Source organism: Pseudonaja textilis, chromosome 1 (genome assembly GCF_049901715.1).
Source record: "Pseudonaja textilis isolate UNSWEBS1 chromosome 1, rPseTex1.2, whole genome shotgun sequence".
NCBI lineage: Eukaryota > Metazoa > Chordata > Lepidosauria > Squamata > Elapidae > Pseudonaja > Pseudonaja textilis.
In genome coordinates this window covers 51,180,430-51,203,734 of record NC_141990.1, presented here as the reverse complement: position 1 = coordinate 51,203,734, position 23,305 = coordinate 51,180,430, and the positions used below count along the sequence as shown (strand labels likewise).

Genomic DNA, 23,305 nt, shown 5'->3' with positions numbered 1-23,305 from the left:
TCACAGATGCACCAATATTTATGATAAACAGTACATTTTATTAAAGAAGTGTAATGGCAGTGCATGGCTAAGTTATGTCTAAATTTAGACTTTGCTACAAAATCATGCAGCTGTTAAGATACTGGATTTTCATATTTAGATTCAGACTTCCTTGATTTTGCTTAATTAAGAGCATTATGAAAATTCCTAATAATCATACATGCATTGGCTCCCAGTATGTGTCTGAGCTTATCAGCAAGCAGTTTTAAAGCCATACATGATTTAAAGCCCAATTACTTGTTTCTTTATCAAACCAAACTACTTGTTTCTTTATCAATTTCTTTAATGCCATGCCTTCAAATATATTACTGAAAAAGTCATCTTTTCAATGATGACTCCGCATCATATGAATGCACTCTCTAATTGCTTATATTTGTCTGAATTTAGTATCTTTTTTTAAAAAAGGAAGGAATACAACTGTTCAAACTACAGTATGAAAAATGATTAAAAGTTAAGATTAGCACAGCCTTGACCTAAACTATTTTTATGATATTTCAAAGCTTTCATATCCTATTTGTCTTCTAAACACCATCTAAGAGTCCATTTGCAGCTGTTTGCTTTTTGTTCTGCTGCTCAGATAAATGGTACTTACAAGAAAATTCCTTTAGTATATGCTTACAAGTTTTGGGAAAGGAGAAAAGATTTTAAAATCCTCAATTTTCAATTATTTCCTCACTAAATGTTTTAAAAACCATTCCTGTTTTTAGATATATAATGTTTGTATTGTGAGGGGTCCTTGGTGCTCTTTGAATTTGTTTGGGTTTTTTTTTTTGCAAACATTTAGGTAATTAGTTGTTTGTATTGTAGATATTATATTGGGCAGACTGGAGAATATATTAAATGTATATTAAAAATAATTGCAAATGGGTTCATGTTCATGATTATGGCATATGAATATTCAGGAAGTTGCTGAATGTATGCTTATTTGAAATATACATAGTAAATCTGTTCTGTTTTTTTATCTTTGAATCATATGAGTGATGAATGAAAAGTAATACCTCCAATGTTATAAATTGCCAACAGATGTCTGAAGTTCTGATATGATCTTGAGCATCTATTCCTTCAGTGATGTGAGAAAAAGTTGTATCACTATTGTTCACAAAGTCATGTGATAACTGTACTGACATAAAAATGGTATTTTGCTAGACCAAAATGTAAGTAATTTATTTGTGTGATTAAAAACAAAGTGGACAATTGTGATAGCAAACTATGAGTTTCACATGAAAAAGTTGATGGACAATTAACAGGGCACTCAAAGGAAAATTTCTGCCAAGGTTAGTGCCTCACCAAAATGTATGGATCACATTATTGAGTTTCTTCAATATCAGGTTTGTGAGGTCCTTACAAGCTGATGGGAGAGAATAAAGCTTCACAAGTTGAAATTTGCCTGTAATTGTTGTCACACTTTGAGAATGAAGTTGAAGAAATTCTTCACAGCACTGTGACAGTGATTAAAAATAGGCTCATCATTATGACCCAGAAAAGAAATATCAGCCCATGAAATATAATCACAGTTTCACATGTGAAAAAAAACCTGCAGAACCCAAGCTTTTGCAGGAAAACTTTCAGTTACAGCTTTTGCAGGATGCAGAAAGTGTCAGTTACGTGGTATTCCTTGGGCCTGACACCACTGTAGCTCAGAATGGTACATTGGAAGACTCAAAATTCTGTTACACTTAGGTAAACCATTCAGAAGCACAAAAAGGGAATTCTGCAATCTGACATTAGGCTTCCCACTTCATGAGCCATCCCATAGACAATTTTAAAGCTGGATTTTACCATCTTTACCCTTCTCATTATAAAGACTAGACTTGGCACCATGCAACTTCTACCTTTATCACTTGCACAAATACTTAGTTGAAACTGAAAATCTGGCTTGCATTACACTATTAAATTCTGCAATGACAAATAACAGAATAATGGAGTTGGAAGGGACTTTGGAGGTCTTCTAGTCCAACCCATTGCTCCGGTAGAAAGCCCTATACCACTTCAGACAAATCATTGTCCAATCTTTTCTTTAAAACTTCCAGTGTTGGAAACTTCTGGAGGCAAATTGTTCGACTGATTAATTGTTCTAACTGTCAGGAAATTTAGTATTTTGTTGTTTATTACTAAATTTACACCTTGTCTTTCTGTTAGGAGAAGATACAGAAATGAATAAGATAGATTTGAAAATAAAACAAAGCAAGAAATAATGAAACCTATTGTTGCATAACCAGCCTTGCAGATACGGACTGATTGATCTTCTCAGTTCTGTTTCCCATATTTACACAGTGGCTTATATATTATGCTAAGTGTGTGTAAGCTAAGCCTGGACACTCATGTGATTTTGCTTCATGTTATAAGCACAAAATAAAATAAAGATAAGTAATCTACTCAAATGGTAAACAGCATATAGATAATAGCATCCAAATACCCTTCTCCAAAGAGGAAAGAAGTTGATCATGCATTTGCAGCAGGATGTAGACTACTATACTGACCTGAGCACCCAAGAACAATGCAAGTTCAAAGAGTAACATTGAGTTTTGAATTTGTTCCTTTAGGACAATGTAACCACACTGATTGCTGTTACAGTCTTTGCCATAAGGAAAGTGTTACCCATATTGACATGCCCTTGTGTTGTCTGGATTTAATTTTAGATAATAGTCTACAATATGATCCAAACAGAATCTCAACACACTTGAAGATAGTAGTTAGGACATGAGTGCTATCAATATGTAGATGGCATCCAGGTTCCCTCTTCCTAGTGATCATCCCCAGCCACATTATAGTTATGTTAAAAAACACTGGAGATATAATGGAATCTTGGGATACAAGAATAGAACAGTAATCCCCTTCCCCAGTTTTTTGAGGTGGGGCCAAACTACGATAAAGCTGTGCCTCCTCTTCCCTAAGTAAGTTCAACAAAATACCATGGTTGATGATGTCAAAAACTACCAAGATACCTAAGAGCACAAACAAGATCACAACTTCCTCATCATGCTTTTTCAGCAGATAATCCAAGTGACCAATGTAGTCTCTCTCTCTGATGCTCCAGTCCAAAACTGGATTTAAATGAAAGTAGTAAATCAGTTTCACTCAGAAGTATTTGGAATTACTCAGTTATAATCCACTATCACCTTGACCAGGAATGGTAAATTCTAAACTAACCTATACTACTAAAAAGGGAAGAACTTTTGAGTGATAACTTCATACAATTTTAAATAATACTACTGTAACATTAGTTATATGGTTGGTCACACTGCCAACAAGATATTTAAATTGGATTTGGCAATTCTGTCCACATATCGAGTTCCCTTCCCAAGTTGTTGCTATATACCTAATGTGAAATTACAGCTGCCAGTTCTTTAGCTTGGCTTTCATACATAACAAGTTTATCCCTAGAACCTAGAATATCATCATATGGGCATAGAAAACATGTGGATCCAAGCAGTGTGTTCTTTTTTAATTGACAGATGGAAATTTTGTCAACGAGCATATTTTCTAAGTTTTCTAAAAATTGAAGATTTTTTCTGCTATGGCATTCAGTGTGCCATAGCCACTGGAATGATCATAGCCAGTTTATGCCATAATCTTTCAACTTCATATTTCAGATACTTTGTGATCTCTAATTCTTTGTCTTCTCTTCTATATCTCTTGAAACAATTATTCACATTTTTTACTTTTCAACCATTTGTCAAATTTTACAAACACAACCATATGTTATGAGACAAGACTTTATCAGTTTGTATATCACTATAGGGATGTATAGTGAATAGTCATGTGATTTCTTGTTTTTAGTCCAAACTGTCCAGTGCATCTTGTGTCCAGTTAATAGTTCTAACAGTGTATTGTACCACACATGTGCCTCATGTATTGACAGCTTTTATGATGTTTGTACTATTCAATTTTACATGTAGCTTTTTTCTCACTCTTTGCATATATTCTCTAGTAATCATATTCTCCTCCATGCTGCTCCGAGAGCCCAGGATGGGTTGACTCCTTCCTATGACATCATTTAACTGAGTCTGTACAAAGATATAAAAGCCAGCCCCTGGGAGAAACCCCAGCCTTTGACTCAGCTCCTTTCAGTCAGTAGCTGTGTCTCTGAAAGTGTTCTGTTAGACAGCACTCACAGCGATCTTCAGTACTTTTTTCCTCGCTTCAAGCAGCTCCCAGGGCAGCTGTTCTTCCAGGAGAGCAAGGCTCTCTCTCCTGCAACGTTGGGAGCAGCATTACAGAGCTCTGTGCAGGCAAGCTCGGCAAACTAATAAGAGCACAAGCCAGCTGATTATGTGGCTGGTTGCTGCATTTTTCCCTTGCTGACTTTGCTCGGGGCTCTGTATAGCCTAAGGAGCAATTCTTCGATCTTGAAGCCTGTTTTCCTGTAGTCAGTGGCCATCTTGGATTGAAGCCTTCCACCACGAGGTGAGCGGCCATTTTGTAAGCCTGGGGGCCATTTATACCCTAAGAGGCTTAATAGAAAAATTTCTAAACAGTTTCTTTCCAATGCAAGAGCCTTTATTCTACAAATGGAGCAAGATAAGGCTCAGGCAGAGCTTCCCCCTCCCCGCAGTGGAACAGTCCCTTAAGCCCAATAAGAGAAAAAGACGTAGACAACGCACCCAATCAGTCCAGAGGGAGGTGGCTGCTAAAATCAGAGCTAAGGCTCTAGCCCCTAAGAAGGCAACTCAGGCTGAATTGAAGGCAGAGAAGCGCAGATATGCAGCTCTAGAGAGAGAGTTCAACAGACCTATTCAACAGAAGGGAGTGCAACTACAGCGTGTTTCAGGTGATACTCATGGGCCCCAAACAAGCCCTCCCAGGGGAGGAGAAGTTATCTATGAGCCTTTCCATCCTCCATCCTGGTCTCCCGAGGCTCTTGCTGTACAATCAGATCCTCAGGATATAAGCAGATCTGGGCCTTATTTCCAACAGGCTTCTGTGCCCTATGCTCCTTCCCCTCCCTCCAGGCCTCGAACCTCTCCTCAATCTAAGCCTGAAGCCACCTTCACTCCCACAGCAGCGGGCCTTTGGCCTTCTGCCTCTACCTTTGAGCATCGACCAAGGGATATCCAAGATGTTGTCTCATTAGCCATTAGGCAGGGATTGGCCGAAGGCTTCAAGCAAACTCTTCACCCTCTGGAAATGGTTCAGGCCCTTCTCCCTTCTCAATCCATAAGTTCCTTGCCTCATCACCCTGATATACACAGGCCCCAGGACCTCAGGGTCCATTCTTCTCTATCAGAATGGGAGAAGGTTGATGAGGAAGGAAGGCCTTCACCATCTGAAGACAGTTACTCTTCTCATTCAGAGTGTGAAGAGGGTGAGATTTTTGACCAAAATCTTTCAGAGGAAGAGGATTCTCGCCCAGAGCAGACATCCTCTGCATTGGTCTTCAAACCTACCCTCTTCAGGACATTACTCAGCAAGGCCTTGGTCACTGCCATGCTGTTGCCAGAGGAAGTGGCTCCTGAGCCACAAGGAAATCCCTCTAGCCAAGGGGATTCGCTCTTCTCCAAGCCTGTAGTTCATGCAGAGATTTTACCTTCTCCCATTTTGTTCCTGGACATGGTCAAGGAACAGTGTGCTTCTCCTTCAGCAGGTCCTCTCCCATCTTCTCTGGATAAGTGTTTCTACAATGTCAGTGCAGCTCTGGACAATGCCCTGGAAGTGCCTTCTGTTGACATTCCGGTTCTGGGTTTCCGAGCTTGCTGCGCTTTCCATCAGACAGGACCTTTATTCCTTTCACAATGATAGGGTTATTCTTCTGGACCACTCATTTATTCCGAAGGTTAACACCTGGTTTCACAGGTCCCAGGACATTGTTTTGCCTGACTTCTGTCCTCTCCCGCACCATGACTTAGAGCAGCAATGGCACACGCTAGATGTAATTGCATTGAGCAGGCCTACAAAGCTGCGGCCCCTCCAGTTCCCCGAGGTCTGACGGCGCACTCTACCAGAAGCGCGGCCACTTCTGCTGCCTGGGCGACCCAAGTATCCTTGGAGGAGATGTTGTGCAGCCACGTGGACATCCCCATCTCCTTTCATCAGACACTACCGTCTGGATGCTTTTGCCTCGGCAACTGCAGCCTTCAGCAGACAGGTGCTTCAATGAGTGGTCCCACAGTCGGTGTGATGAGCCGGACAAGGACCTGCCCATGGACATGCAAGCTTTGGTATGTCCCATCCTGGGCTCTCAATATAGCATGGAGGAGAATTGGTAGAAGTTACCATGAATGCCCTTTCTATTTATGCTGCGAGAGAGCCCAGCCCCTCCCTTGATTCGTCCGGAGAGGGTAAGACATATTTCTGTATTTATTTTGGGCTTTCAGAGACACCTTTCAGTCTGTCAATTATCTTTGCCAAAGCTGGGGTTTCTCCCGGGAGCTGGCTTTTATATCCTAGTACAGACTCAACTAAATGATGTCATAGGAAGGAATCAAGCCATCTTGGGCTCTCTCGCAGCATAGATAGAAAGGGCATTCATGGTAACTTCTACCAATGCCCATTTTTAACTTGCCAATGCTTGATATTATCCAATTTAAAATATCCAGGTACTTGTAGGCTTCATCCTGACAGCTCATAATTATTATTATGGTTGGTTGCACTTTTGGTTATTTAGACTGGATTTGATTTTTAATTGATTTGGGAAAGGCAGATATTTTATTGAATAATATTAAAGGATGTAAGCTGTTCCAAGTAAAGCTGACTTTTGCAAATTGACTGGTAAAGATTTTGTCAAATCCAGTGGTTTGATTTTATCAATGCCACAATTTTATCTCTTCATTAATATGTTTTGTTTTTATGGAAAAGTAAAATATGTGATTAACCAATTTGCGTAGAAGTTAAAGGGCTTAAAATGTAACAATATTTTTATATACATATAACATTTATCTAATTATTATTATCTCTCCACTTGTAAAACTGTCTGTCTAGTAAAGTCTTGAAAATATCACTGGACTGTCTCATATAAATCAAATAATTCATTTCATGAGCATTGACAGTTAAACCAAACTATAAAATACTATTTATTCTCTTGATAGGCTAAGATATAAATAGAAGGAAAAATTTGTTTTTCTTCTATAACTGCTATCTCTGTAGTGCTTAGAGGCAATAAATAAATAAATGTATGCCGCAAGCTGAAAACAAATATAGTTTTTAAAAATACTGAATCTTTTCCATCTCCCATTATTGATTAGACAGTATCTGTAAAAATCAACTTTTACACGAGGAACAAAAAAATGGAAGTTTCATGTGCATCGACCCTAGAAAAAAGTTGAAGAGGTTAACTATAACCATGCTATTTTTAAAGCTTCCTCTGCAGTGAAGAAAGAATATAGTGAATCAACAGCTAAATGTGCTATCTGTAGGTGTTCTTTGCTGTCTCACTTCATGTTTTTATTGTTCTTACCTCTTTAGAATTATGTATAAACATTACTGTAGGAGGAGAACTAGAGTCATTTCTCTGTAGGTGGATCCGAACATTCTCTGACTGCAAAACAGTTCAGTTTCATGTTGTGACCATAATTCACACTGATTGCACTATGTACTAATGACAACTATGGATTAGTTTATATTTGGAACAATGGGTACTGTTAGGAAAGCATCCATTCCGGTTCTTGAATCACCAGAATTAACATTCACTTTCACGGCTTTGTATATAATGTAGAAAACATGGAAGATACAAGATTTGATACAGTTGTAGTATGTATATATGTCAATTTGACTATCTGTTTTTTTAATTCTCACAAAGCAAGACTAACCTGGTTGGTTCTTCATTGTTTCTGCTTTACTAAGTTTATTTTCTGAACTTTTAAACACTGTCATTAAAGCTAATCCTATACAATTGCAACTAGAAACGTAGGATGCCTTCCAGTTGTGCTTGGGGTCAGTTTAGGAAACAGAATTTGAAATATATTTAAGATCTTCCTATTGGAGAAACCCTCAAATAAAAACCCTTTAACCATATTAATTTGCACTATATATTTTAGCTTGTTAAAGAGACTGCTCAAAATAAAAATATGTGAGTACTTCTCAGGTTCCTCTCCTTAACAAGACTGACTGGGACATAGGAAATTCCTTGTACTAATTCAGGCTATTTAGTCCCATTACTCTCTTCAAACTCTCTTCATACTCTACATAAATGACCTCTGTGATCATATTAAGAGCAACTGTGTTCTCTTTGCCGATGATGTAAAGCAGGGGTGTCCAACCTTTCACCTTCCCTGGGCCACATTAGAAGATGAAAATTTGGTTTGGGCCGCACATAAAATAAAATAACAGTAACGATACCTGATCATCCAATAAACCGTAGAAAACATAGTTAACATATTAAATTTATTTGGAAATGAAGTTAGTGAGATGTTTTTATTATTTATTATTTATTAAAAATTATTTTTTATCACGGTTTTTTTATCACCGTTTATTTTCTGGCCAAATTTTGCGGGGGAGAGAAAGCTTGCCTGCCTCGCGCCTACCTCTCCTCTTGCAAATGGCCCAGCTGGATGAGGCAGGACTGGAAGGCAGAAGCAGCGGCGGCGGTGGGGGCAGAAGTAGCAGCAGCGGCGGGGGCAGAAGTGGAGGCAGCAACAGCAGGAGGTGGCGCTCTGACGGCACCCGCCTTTTCTGTTGCTGCTTGGCCTGGCGCTCGCCTCGCCCCGCTTCGCGCCTGCCTCTCCTCCTCCTCCTCACTGGCTCTGGCACGAAGGTTGGGGTGGGCACTGGGCCGCATTACGAGGCGACCTGGGCCGCATGCAGCCCCTGGGCCACGGGTTGGACAAGCCTGATGTAAAGCTATTCAACACCACTGACAATACTGCTACCCTTCAAAAAGACCTTGACTATGTATCAGAATGGTCAAACAAATGGCAACTTCAATTCTCAACAAATAAATGCTCTGTCTTACATATTGGCCCAAAAAAAAAACAACAACCAGAAAATAAAATACAAACTGAATAGTCAAGACCTCGTTGATGATCCAAACTCTGTCAAGGACCTTGGAGTACTCATCTCGAATGATCTAAGTGCTAGAACCCACTGTAACTACATAGCCAAAAAGGCACTAAGAGTTATTAACTTAATCCTACGTAGCTTTTTCTCTGGTAATATCACACTACTAACTACATCATACAAAACATTTGCTAGACCAATACTCATCAGTCTGGAACCTGCATTATGTATCTAATATTAACACAGTTGAAAAAATCCAGAAATATTTCACAAGAAGAATTCTCCACTCCTCTACTCATTGCAGAATACCTTATGCCACCAGACTTGAAATTCTAGACCTAGAAAACCTAGAACTACGCCGCCTTAGGTCCGATCTAAGTATAGTATATAAAATTATACATTATAATGTACTACCTGTCAATGCATACTTCAGCTTCAACCATAACAATACAAGAGCACACAATAGATACAAACACGAGGTTAACCACACCAAACTTAACTGCAGAAAATACGACTTCAGCAACAGAGTGGTCAAAGTCTGGAATACTGTACCTGACTCTGTGGTTTCTTCCCAAAACCCCCAAAACTGTAACCTTAGACTGTCTACTATTAACCTCACCCCTTTGTCTGTAGGTCTGTAAGGGACATGCATAAGCACACCAATGTGCCTACCGTCCCTGTCCTATTGTTTCTTTTTTTTTTCCTTATGTGTATCCATTTCATGTATTCAAGCTATGTTTATACTTATACCTGTTATCTTATAATTGCTTGACAAAATAAATAAAATAAATAAATACTTGGCATTATCAATTCTGACCAAAGATTTCCAAGATCTGCATGACTTCTAAGCAGGAATCATTATTTTGGTATAAAGGAGAAAGAACCAGTTGGGTTTTAATAATTAACAATATAGGATATGAAAGCACTGAATCCAGGCCATAGCACTAAGCTGGAATCTACCAATCATCAGCAGCCTCTTTTTTAAAGAGAGTAAAGGCTTTTCCTGACAGCTGCTTTTAATGCCTTTTTTCCAGTCCATGAGGCATAGGCTTGAATACTTTGCATTGACCTCCTCGCAGGCCTTGTTCTGCATCAGTTGCAAGGCCAACAAGCAGTGTGGTCTCACATATTTATTTCCCAGTATTTATGGCTCATCCCAATTCTAACGGATATGGGATGTGGAACAAGAGGCTAAAACAGACAATAAAAAACAGGGCCTATTTAGAGATAATGGGTGAAAATTTAATGGAAAAAGGGATTCTGCAAAGGTACATAAGATAGTATTGTTATATTAGAAATAGAAATAATTTTAGAAAATATGAAACAATGCATGATTAAAATGTTTGATAAAATAGCTATCGTAATTCACTGGGAATGCTTGTCAATAAATAAATGTAACAAAATGAATATTTAATGATTTACAAAACATATGTGAAGAGAAATAAGGGAAAAATTAATTATGGAGATTATATTTGTCTTTAAGGAAGTATGATATTTAATTGAAAAGAAATGTTAAAGATGTTAAGATTTTGATGATTATTAATGATAGAACTGAATTGGAATGGAATGAGGGTTTATAATTACATATATTTATAATCCTTTTTTTTTAAAGAATGTAGTGTGTATTATAAGAATGTACCAAGCAGAATTCGATTGGAAGCTATGTATTATGTATTATATTGAAGGTCATAACCTCAAGGTATATACTGAAGTTTAAATAAGAGTTTAATGGATGTAATTAAAAGATATAAAGGTGTCATACTCCAATTAGTAACTACAGGAGAAAATTTGTTTAATGAGAAAAGATAATATGAAATTGAAACAGAACAGACAAAAGTATAAATATAATGATTTGAATTGAGATGAGATAATCAAAATAAAATTGAGAAAATTAAAAGAGGGGAAAAACTATGTAGAAAATGTAGAATAGTATAAGATATGGAATAGAGCACAAAAAGGAGCATGAAATTGAGTTTTGTGTCTGTATAAAGAAGTTCAACCTGGCACCATGCTATTTTCAAAAAAGATGTTTTACTTGTATTTTGTATGTGTGAAAACCCAAATAAAACAACTAGATAGCTAAAATAGAAATGCATACATTGTGAGGAATCCAAATATTTCTCTATATATGACAGTCTTCTTTGTATTCCAGGAAGAAAGAACTTGGTGTAATACAATAGTCCTTGATTTATGACAAGTCATTTAATAATCATTTGAAGTTACAACAGACTTCTAAAAAGCTACTTATGACCTGTCCCCAAAGCTGCCGTGGTGCAGTGGTTAGAATGCAGTACTGCAGGCTACTTCTGCTGATCACCGCCTACCAGCCGTTTGGCAGTTAAGGTCTCATCAGCTCAAGGTTGACTCAGCCTTCCATCCTTCCGAAGTGGGTAAAATGAGGACCCAGCTAGGGGCAATATGCTGACTCTGTAAAACTGCTTAGAGAGGGCTGTAAAGCACTATAAAGTGGTATATAAGTCTAAGTGCTATTGCTATACGTGTATTCTTTAGATTTGTTTGTATCAATACTACATTAGCATAATAGCAAAGTCGGAAGCTTAGTATTTATTAATAACGGTCAGGAGTTGACCTTCAGGTTTATCTCTGTAGAAGATATGCCATGGACCAGGTAGGAAGGCAGACTGAAAGCTCAGATGAGGCTGGTTTCAGGAGAACAAGGTTCATCAAACTTCATATAGAGATTGTTTCTAAGTTTAATCAAATAATGCATGTAATATGGAAACTGACATATATTTTTGTAGATCATTTGGAGCTTGGGAAAGAATGACAAAATAACCTCATTCCCAGCCTACACTCTGGTTTCCTATTTTAAATTGCTCTTTTCTTAAATGAGCTATTGATTCTTGCATCTATGTTATAAGTCTTAATGAAAAGAGCTTAGCGGTGTTACATCCCTAGCAGTGTTGGAACTTTCAGCTTTTAACCAGACCATTATATTCAACAACTTATAGGATTTGACTCCTCATTCTAGTAGTTGGTATTACTGATTTCAGGATCTGAGAAGTTGCTTTCTTGATTTGTTTTCAACTTCTTCAGTGGGATTATCCATTTCTCTTGAGATGTGAACTCACTCTGCTTTTTAATTTGAACTAACTCTATTGGAGACAAGCATAAAGAAGAAAAAACAGGGAAATAATATGCAATTATATTATTTATAGAGCTCCATACACAAAAATTTCTAAGTGGTTATAGGCTTAGTTGCAGAATACAGTAAACCATTGTTTACTTGGCATATCTTATTTTAGCTGTGAAGTGAGCTTTAAGTCTAATTATGTCTGGTATGATTTGCAGAATTTGATGGATAGTCCTAATAAATGTTAGCTATTTTTTTCTATTATGGTGTCTTCAAAATATGATGCCAATTTGGAGTAGATCACATTGTAAATGTTATAACAAACAAATTGAGTCAAAACGACTGAATTGGCCGTGGAATTCATTAAAAATATGATAATAATGTCCTATATAGTTTATGTAATATGCTCCAGCAAAAATGCATTCTTATGTTGTGACATGTTGCATTTATGATTTTCTAAGTACGTAACAGTAGCATCTATTGTTATAAGCACGTTAATTATTGAGCAACACATTTTAAAACTATAGCTGTTATAACAATATAGAAAATAGAATTCAAGAAAATGTTCAGTTCTGTTTCCTGAAGTAGGGAGAATTATAAGCATGTGTTAATCACTTCATCAGAGTAAGAATGCATATCCTATCCAGCATTTCTTTGTAAATGATTGCTGTTAAAAGTTAATTATCACTATCTCTGTCTTGTGCATTTCATTTTTCTTTGCCTGCAGTGATTATATTCCTTCTATCACACTGTGTGCACATCTTCTAAGAACTTCAAAGAAAACAATGAACTTTATATGACAATAAATTCATTAGTTTTTAATGTGTTGTGTTACTTTGTTTCCACTTTAAGAAATATACTTTGTTTTCCCTTTAAGAAATATGCTTCTTCACTGGTAATGTTGTGATAATTAAGTCACTGTGCGACAGATTTTCCCCTTCTCCTTAAAAGGGGGCTGCCTCTGGTGGTACTTAATAGCTCTTCAAAATTTTGAAATATAATGATTTGATGCTGGAAATAGAATGTTTTTCTACATAACAAGCTTAGAATCTAAGGGAATATTTTTTATGTCCACATGGTGAACTACACTGTTGAAAAGTTGAAGTCCAAGGTACATTGCAGATTTATAACATGCATAATGGAGAACTGTTTTAAACAATATAGAGTAAAGTAGAATAACTAATGCTGAACTGTAAGCTTTTTCTCCTAGCTTTTAAAGAAAGAAGATCTTAAAGAGCAGCCCATTGAGATGCAATGCCAGCTTTTAAAAAGTCATTAATTAGAGGATCAGACATTGTCCTGTAGCTTCATGTATTGCCATTGGCTATTTCAGGAAGTATGCTTCAGGTCTTAGTATGTAAGCAGCTGGCTTTGTTTTTGATTTAGTTTTTAACTTAATGTTAGGCAGGCATGCAGTTTAAGGGTTCTTGGCCACAGGCTGTCTATCCCTGTCTGAAATAAGTCTGATTGAACCCTTGTACAAGCTCAAATTAACATTGTTGTAATGATTAGTAAAATATAATTGTTTTCTGCCTTTATTGCATCTGCAGAATGCCACCTGGCAACCCTTTTTAAGGCAACTTGAATCCTTATAAGGGTTGAGATACAAATGGAACATCTTAAGGATAGGATCGCACCAGGCAGAACTGGTGTAAAATTTGCGGGTCCAATTTATTTTCTGTGCCAATTGCTTATTTGCTGGCTTGAGAGATCTCTCTCCAAAGCACTCTTACCCTAATCACCTCCTGTTTGATAATACAGTGCCCTTATTAATTCCAGAATGCAGGCAATTATAGTCCATGTAACTCTTTTCCTCTTTGAGGTGTATGAAATTCCTGAAGCAACTCAAGTATGGATTCCTACATAGCTTAGGAATGGGCATCTTTAAGATAGTTTTCCTTTTATTGCTTCTGCCAAACCTGTAACATCTGAAAAAGTAGGTGTACTCCAGTCCCTAGCTGTTAAGCATCGCCATCTTGTGGGATCAAGAGATGTGCTTTTTCTGTAAAACAGCATTCGCCCTAGATTCATATGGTCTCAGTTCTACTGAGCTTTTTAAAGCTGTAGGAATTTAGCTCTTCCAGCAGGTTCTGTACCTTGGTGGCCCAGTCAGGTGGTTATAAATCTTTTTGAATTGGTTGTCTGGTTGTCTGACATGGTTACGTGTTTATCTGTTTTGTTATCTTTGCTACTTTTATAGGCTAGATCTGGCCTTCCTTTCATTAGGATATATTTAGATCAGGGTGTCAAATTTACATTGTCATGGCAGTGTCATGTGACATATTGGGACTTTTTCACCCTTCGCTAAACCAGGTGTGGCCATGGTCGGTGTGTGATGCATCCGGCCCGTGGGCCATGAGTTTGACAGCTGTGATCTAGATAGTTAGGAATGACTCTGTGTTGTCCTTTTGTTTTTCACTTTGCCTGCTCTTTGTCTTTGAAATTACTAGTCTGATCTTTCTGACTTCATTCCTAGGCTCACATTGGCAAAGTGTTTTTGATTATTGGTTTTCAACCTGATACATATTTGAAAAAAATCTTTTTAAATTGTAAGACAATGTGAATTTCTGACTTTTTAAACAGTATTTTTCTCTTCCATTGATCCACTTGGATATGAAACCAAAATCTTTGCCATTTCACCGTATATTCTTTAAGTTGCTCTTCCTCTGTTTCAAATCTTTATATATTTTAGCAATCACATCATGTTCATCATTTGTACACAATTCATTATTGCATTCCATTTCTGGTATCTTTAAAATCTATATTAAATCTTTCACTTAACTGTGCATAGAAAAATCATTGAAAGATAAATCCTTTTGTAGTCTGTTATGCTCTTGATTTCATCTTAAGCCCCACCAGTTTCCTGTATTAGCAAGTTGTATATGTTAATCATTTGTATTTGCCTGCTGTTTCTTTTGTATAAAGCATTCTTGAGCTGAGGCCAACAAAAGTATTTTTGGGCTTAGCATGGATTTGCATATATAGCATATTCACACTGTGGCATTCCTAACATAATGATTTGTTTAAAAATCTTCTATTACTTTGTCATAGCAGAAGTAAAACCCAAAATTCAAACTATGATCTTATTTGATCATAGGAGGGAATTACACTTATAAAAGACTGGAAACGTCTTTATAAATTTTTGCTGAAAATGGGTAGAAATGAACTGTGATTTCAGGATTTATTAATTTAAAAGATTTATTTATAGGAAGAAGAAAATTATAATATACAATATGGAAGAGCTGAAATGGAAATAATTGCTATTGCTATTTCTTTTATGTTTTTGTAGTTTTTAAAATCTTAGTAAGATCTTCTTGTAATAAAAATTATTTTAATAAGTTGAAGCATAGCTTTGTTGTCCGTGATCTACTGCATTTACAAATATTCAGACAGATCATAGTGATAGTACTTAGTTAAATAGCAAATCATATTGATTAAGTTACAAATTGACATAACTTAGATTGCAAGTATTAGATCTGGGGAAAAGCTAAAGTGAACATGCAGAACTGGATTATCACCAGTGCTAATAACAATATATTGCTCTACTAATGTACTTTGCACCATCATTATTTATCACCTACTAGTTGTAGGTATATTCTGTTATATATTCCAATATATGTATATGCAAATACTGTATATCCAGATCATTTGCTCTATGTGGTCCATAGGAATTAAAGGTTCTCTGTAAGGTGTCATCCACATGAATAGTAAATGCTTCATTTCTTTTTTCATATTTAAATAATGAGATACAGACTGTTTGAAATGTTTCACCAGGCAGTAACACCAACACAGTAATAAATGCACAACCATACAGAATGGAAAACATTTATGCTTAGTGTGCAGATTCTTTAAGACATAATTAAAATAGTAAACTGCATATCTGGTTTAAAAAAAAATTCTAGGTTTCTTTCTTACTGCTACAGCAATTGCTCTCCTGCTATGTCAGTTAAGAAATTGTTTTGGTATTTAGCAAATATTCAGTTTAATAGCCTCATTTTCTGGAATGCTTATTTTCATTTTGTATTACACTTCTTTATAAACAGCACTATACATATTTCAATAAGTTTCATAAAGACACAATTGCTAAATAAATAATTGCATATATGAAAATGAAACTTGGCATTGCCCTTAACGATAATTGACTCAGTTTGAAAGATAGTTCCTCAATCTCTTTTTCCTACTTTACGGAAGTGAAATCTTGCATGCTTTCCATGATTGTGCCACATGACATACTTGTTATAACTCTGTGGTCATTAGATTATTGTGAATAAGTATAATAACATTTGAATAAAATTTGAACATGCATAAAATACTTGTAAAGCCTAGGGGCTGTACAAATATTTGATTCAAACAATGCAATAAAATTTTCTCTTTGAATGTTTTCAAATTGATTTGGTGATTTGTAAATTTTTGCATATAATCTTTGTGAATAAACAATTCATCACAATATTGATTTGAATTAATCAATTTAAAAAATTGGGTCCTGGCTGACTTGCATACCTTAATGTAGCTGAAATAGCAAAATCATTAACTCAAATAAAATCTGAGACTGGGACCACCATATAGGGAAATTTCTCTTCAAAAGGGCCAAATATTTAATGGCTAAAAGAAAATTAGAAGACCTGTACATCTAGGCATTGAGTGGAAACAACTGAAGCCTGGGAAAAAAAAAATCAAATGCTAGGGGCCAATCAAACAGGCTTTTATAAGAGGGATGCGTAATATTCATATTGTTGCAGGAAATTACGAGACTCAGACCTTGGAATCCAAAAATAAGTTGATTTTATTTGCACAAACAGGTTCAGAGTATTTTAGTGAGTCACTTCTGAACAAATTTCTTATAGAACAGCACATGCCTATATACTTCTTCAGAAGGGGCAAAACACAGAAATATAACTTGTCAGTCATTCATTGGTTACTTGAAACACAACTTTCCCCCTCCTCTGTTGCTAGGTTAGGATGGCTGGATGTCACAAACCCATCTTGCTAAACTCCCTAGCTTGTGGTTTTGTTACAAGAAAGACTAGGTTTGTTGGCAAATATGACTTTGTGACCAATAGATGATCCTTGTGTTTTGGCTTTTCACACTTCCTTGTTCTTTCTCTTGCTAATACCACCTATTTCACTATCTATAAAACTTGTATCATTATTTCTCTAAAATTAATATATTTTTATGTGCTGCCTTAATATAGTTCTTTTTTTGTGTGTAAATTTTATTTGAGTTTTCCCAAAAAGAAAAGAAATATAATTAAAACATCTTTTTTGAAAGCAGCATAATCCCGGGTTACATTTCTTCGTACAGACGCAAATTCAGGTTCATGCTCATTCTTATATTCTATTCCATATCTTATTACAATTTTACATTTTCTACCTAGCTTCTCCCCTCTTTTAATTTCCTCAATTTTATTTTATTAATTTCATCTCAATTCAAATCATTATATTTATATATTTTTTTCTGTCCTGTTTCAATTGTCTATTATCTTTTCTCATTAAACAAAATTTCTCCTGTAGTTACTGATTGGAGTATGACACCTTTTTATCTTTCCCCTAAAGTTATAACACTCAATATAATACATAACTTCCATTCTGATTCTGCTTGGTACATTCTTAAACTACACACAGTATTCTTGAAAAAAGAAAAAAATTATAGATGTATATAATTAAAGCAACATTCCATTCCAATTCAATTCTATCATTAATATTAATATTCATTAAAGTCTTAACATTTTTTACATTACTTTTCAATTAAATATCATACTTCTATGGGAACAATTATAAACTTTCCATGGTGTACAATTCTAAAATTATAATTAAACAATTAAATTAAACAGTAAAAACATGCACAAAGATAAATACAAATAGATAAATACAAATGATGATTAACTAAAAGTAAAACCAGCATTGAGACCATTAACACATTCTGAGCTCTAGGCTTAGGTACACAGCTAAATTTTAATCCTTGTAAAAGGACAACAAGGTGGGGGCCATTCTAATCTCTGTGGGGAGGATATTCCATAAGGCAGGGATTATATCAGGAGTGGGCTGCTGGGGGTTTGCAGGGGTTCGCGATAGCCCCTAGCTAAGATTCTGTGCAGTTTGGAGATCCCCCCAAATCCCACTCCTGAATGGCTCTGCCCACCCCACCCCTCCCAGGAGCCCCCACGTGGCCCATTTTGGATGCAGGTAAGTGCAGGGCATGCACGAGGGTTGGGAAGGGCAAAAAACGGGCCTCCTGGAAGTTTGGGAAGGCTAGAAATGGGGCCTGTTTCCAGAGAACCTCCGGAGCCCAGGGAGGGCAAAAATCCCCCCCGTGCTGTGGTGCAGGAGGCTGACTAGGCCATGCCCACCATTGGCCACACCCACCCAACAACTGGGCAGAGAACCTTTTTCTAAAATTTTTGAAGCCCACCATGGATTACATTAGGAAAAAAAAAACCATCTTCTAGTTCCCATCAGTTGATACTCTTGCTGACAGGATCTGCAGCATGTCCAATTTGTTGGATTGAGTTGGGTGGATAGAAACTCTTGGTTCCTCATCTTATCTTGGCTGACTTCAAAAAGCTTGGTAGAATCATACCTGGTTACTATTTGAATAGAAAGTCCTCGGAGAATACTGGTGAAGTAGTCTAGGGTGGAAATAGAGAAAGCATTCCAGGAGAAAAAAATGGCAAACTGGCTGTGTTAAGAGTTTCCATGAAGTTAAGCTCAGAAATGGCTGAATTGTCATGATAAATTTCCATGATTAGTGTAAAAAGTATTGTACTTTATCAACTTACTGGTTTTATATTGTCTGTGTTTGCTAACTTTTTAATTTGCTATTTTGTATTTTATTGCTCGAAATCAATTTACTGTAGTCTAATGGTTAAAGTGCGAGACTAGGAGCTTGGAGATCTGAATCATAGTCCTACTTTAGAATAGAGGCCAGCTGGGAGATTTGGGGCCAGATGTTCAGTCCTAAGAAGGTGATGCAAATCACTTCCAAAAACATTGCCTAGAATGTGGATGGACTTCTTCATGTGGTCATAAGGAGTTAAGACTAAAAGAATTAAAATAAATGCTAGTAATGTTAAGCACTGTTTGGTGCTATAAAAATCAGAGGTGCTATTCGACCGGTTCGCACCTATTCGGGCGAACCGGTAGCGGTTATTTGGCATGGGTCGCCAAACCGGTGGCAATCCCTGGCTGGCCACGCCTCCAACCAGGTCCCCCAGTCACTCACTTGCGATCGCTCTCCTAGCTTTCTGTTCCCCACGTTCTCTTTCTCCCTGGGGGGAGGGGAAAGGAAGAAAGGCATGGACGCTGCAAGTATCACTTTCCCTGTGTGAGTTAAAGTGTTGGGAGTGAGAAAGAGTGCGGTCTGACAGAGGGGGTGGGGGTGAATTGAGCCTTGGAGCACTTTTGCAACGTAAAAGAAATGCATTTTGGAAGCAGGTTTTAAAAAAACTTCTCCAAGGATTCCTCATGAACGCTGCAAGTATCGCTTTCCCCTTATGAGTTAAAGTGCTGGAGTGAGAAGGGGTGCAGTCTGACAGAGGGTGTGGGTGTGAATGGAGCCTTGGAGCACTTTTGCAACATAAAAGAATCAACTCAAGCTTTGGAGAAATTTAAAGGAGCTGCTTCCAAAATGCTTGTCTGTTAAGTGCTGTGTGTGTGTGTGTGTGTGTGTGTGTATGAGAGAGAAAGAAAGAAAGAAAGAAAGAAAGAAAGAAAGAAAGAAAGAAAGAAAGAAAGAAAGAAAGAAAGAAAGAGGAAGGTAGAGAAAGTAAAAAATAGGAAAACAGAGAGAGATAAAACTCTGCTATTATTTTTAATTGTTCCATTATTTATCATGTGTTAATATTTTACACTGTCCCTACACCTGGAGTGATTTTTCTGCCTTTCTTTTGCCCAGAGCTACCACATATTTTCAGGGTTTACATGCATTCAATGTCAATAGTCCAGAGCATAAAATACACGTGTTTAAAAAGAGTTGAAAGGGACCTTGGAGGTCTTCTATTCCAACCCCCAGCTCAGGCAAGAAAACTGAGGATGCCAAACTCTGAGTAGAAATCCTGGTTAAAGTGTCAGAATAATACTTAGAAGGGACCTTGGGGTGAACCCTATACCATTTCAGAGAAATGGCTGTCCAGTCTTTTCTTAAAAACTTCCAGTGATTTGAGCACCCAGAACTTCTAGGGACAGGCAGTTCCACTGGTTAATTGTTCTCACTGTCAGAAAGTTTCTCCTTAGTTTTAGTTTTGCTTCTCTCTGTTCAGTTTCCATCCATTGCTTCTTGTTTGCATTCTGCTTCTTTGGAAAATACATTGTCCCCCTTTCTTTGTGGCAGCCCCGTAAAAGCCTGCTGCCTATCACACTCTTGAGTAAAGCATGTGAGCCATTTCCTCCTTTCAGTGGTCCATGAAAGTACATCTATAGTATGCAGATAATAAAGTCAAAAAAGGTGAACAACATTTTTACAGAACTATAGATAAGTTGAGGCTGGATGACAAGGAATGGCTGGGAGGGGAGGGGCCAGGTGAGACACCCCTTGATGTGAGTGACATTGAGTTGGCCACGCCCACCCAGTCACATGACCACCAAGCCATGCTCACCCAGTCACATGTCCACTAAGCCACACCACACAGTCACATGACCACAGGCCATGCCCACCAAATAAGCCACACCCACGGAACCAGTAGTAAAAAAATTTGAATTCCCCCACTGATAAAAATATAATGTGCATTGTGTGTGTGCAAAAGGCAAGTTAAACACATGCTTGGGAATCAACTGAGATATCTTGTTTTAGGCTCTACCCATTAGCTTTGGAAATACTCCATGCAAGTTATGTTTTGAAATCTGTATCTCAGCTCAGTTTAGCAAATACTAGAGACAGAAAGAATAGGGTATAACTGTTTGACTGAACATAAATATTTTATATCTTTGTTGATGTAGGTTTTGATGAACTCCATGCTTGTTCTGATCCTGGATTCCCTGAATATGGATATAAAATGCCCAGCACAGGTGTTTTCTTTGAAAGTTCAGTTGTCCGGTTTCATTGCCAAGAAGGATACAGGCTTAAGGGTCCATCCCAAAAGCTTTGTGAGAGACATTTTAATGGTTCCCTAAGCTGGAAGCCAAGTGATAAACCTGTGTGCCTACAAGAAGGTAAGTCTAACTTACTGTTAGCAAATTTCATTTGTAAAAAAACCTCCATGGTTATACTATCACTGTGCTTCTGGTGTATGAGATTGTGCTATAATTTCTGAGAAGATTTTAAAATAATTATTTTAATACTGCTTGTTCAGAAAGAGATGGCATCACTGAGTCAAATAAAAATATGCATTTCTTTTGACACTAAAAATCAGAATTCATTAAATACTCTGTCCACAAACAGAAGCTATTACCAAAGAAGCTGTTTTTAAAATACTTTTGTATGTGACAAATGTGATATATTTTATAATTATATAATAGGAAAATTGTAGATTAAAGATGCAGGTGGTACATCCAAATAAAATAAATACAAAATTAGTATTTAATTATTCTTCCAATGTTAGTTATATAACTTTGAAGTTCTATTTTAAGAAAAGGATGATTAACTTATAATAAAAGTAGATGTTAATCAGAATATGAAATCCGTTATGTGTTGCTGGAATGTTGTAAATTTAACTTGAAGTTAAAAGGAATGGCACATAAAATTGTTTTAAAACTATTATTTCTGTATTAGGACCATATATATGGGTGCTGTTTTCTGCATAATTATTTCTTACATACATTTTTTTATTATGGAATCTTTGAGAGGAGCAGAGTTAGACATGGAAATTATCAATATATTATCCATGTCAGTCTATGTAAAAATGAAATTTTCAACATCTATTAAACATTGTGTTCTGTATTAATTTGCTGTATTAATATTAGTGATGTTGCTATCATTAAAACTATACATATAGAAAAGAAAGACTGCTTATTCGCAAATAGAAGAAACTCTGTTCAAAATGTTCAGGATAAGTTCTGATGATGAATTGTTTTTCAGTGTATTGAAGTAGTTTAAGGCAACTCAGGCATTGCTCTATGTGTAGAGTTGTGACCATTAATATTAGTTCAGCATGTCCCTGAGGTATGAGGGGACCCTAGACGGGAATGAATTTGCTATTGGCATAAATGTAATACTTCATCTTTATTGTGTGATATTTTAGTTGTAAAAGTAAATATATAATGAACAAAACTTTTTAGCATCAACCATATTAAATAAGAATAAGCATTATCTTTTTATCACATAAGCAGATTATATATTTTACATATTTTAATAAAATTACTAAGCATATTTTATATGTGAAATTTTCACAAAAATTCTGCAAGGTTATTTTTAAAATGGGTGCCATAAAGCTTCTTCATTTTTATGTATTTTCATTTTGAATTCTCTCTCCTCTAGAGTCTGTCACAATTTTATCTGTAATATATATATGGTCATCAGTCTATATAGCTCAGCATTGCCAGGAAATGGGCCATCATTTAACTATAATGCGGTCTATGGTGTCATCCTTTAGCAAACAGTTGTTTAGAAGCAGGCTGAACTATTAACGTTTTTCATCTTTTTAGCAAAGGAGAAAGTAAGAGTAAATAATTTGTGGGAGATGTAGAATAAAGCTAGATTCTTTTCTACTCTGGGTTTAACACAGAATTTACCTTGAAGCTTATCATGTATAACTGGCCTCTGGAAATAAGTTGAAAGAGTGGGATCCTACTGATTTTGCTAAATATTTCGGTTGTGTTCTGTTCTGGGGTAATGGGTGGTAGCATTGTGTAAGTTATTTCTTTCATTCTTGACAGGCAAAGCTACTTGAGTGGGAAGTGAGGGAGGGACTATTTGCTCTTAATCAATAAAATGTTCCAAAAGTTCCATATATTTATTATCTGCATGAAATTTCTGGGTGAAGTTTTGGGGAATTCGGGCTCTGATATTAATAACATACAGATGATACAAGCTCTTTCATTCACTTTATCTGATCTCAGAGACAGAAGTATATAAGCATAAAATGAAAATACCATTTGTAAATGGATTGTCTAAGTCAATTTATTTTGAGGACTCACATTCCTAAAATAACAGATTTGTACAGTAGTTCAGGTTGCTCTTTGTTCTTTCTGGTATTTCTTTTTTCCACCTTCACCTGGTTTCCTATTTGCTGCCATTCTAACAAAAACACATGTTGCAGTTACTCAATTTTAAATAGCTCCTTCCAGATGCATCTCACTTTATATGAGATT

At 36.5% G+C, this 23,305-nt stretch overlaps 1 protein-coding gene across 2 annotated transcripts in view; it reads left to right on the top strand.

The window, feature by feature from the left end:
• The window catches only part of SUSD4 (sushi domain containing 4), a 66,996-nt gene that overhangs the window by 8,900 nt on the left and 34,791 nt on the right, over positions 1-23,305 (top strand). For both annotated transcript variants that reach the window (XM_087934059.1, XM_087934051.1), the window contains exon 3: positions 20,996-21,208. In XM_087934059.1, coding sequence (XP_087790185.1) covers positions 20,996-21,208 — 213 coding nt within the window. The remainder of the gene's footprint in view (positions 1-20,995; positions 21,209-23,305) is intronic.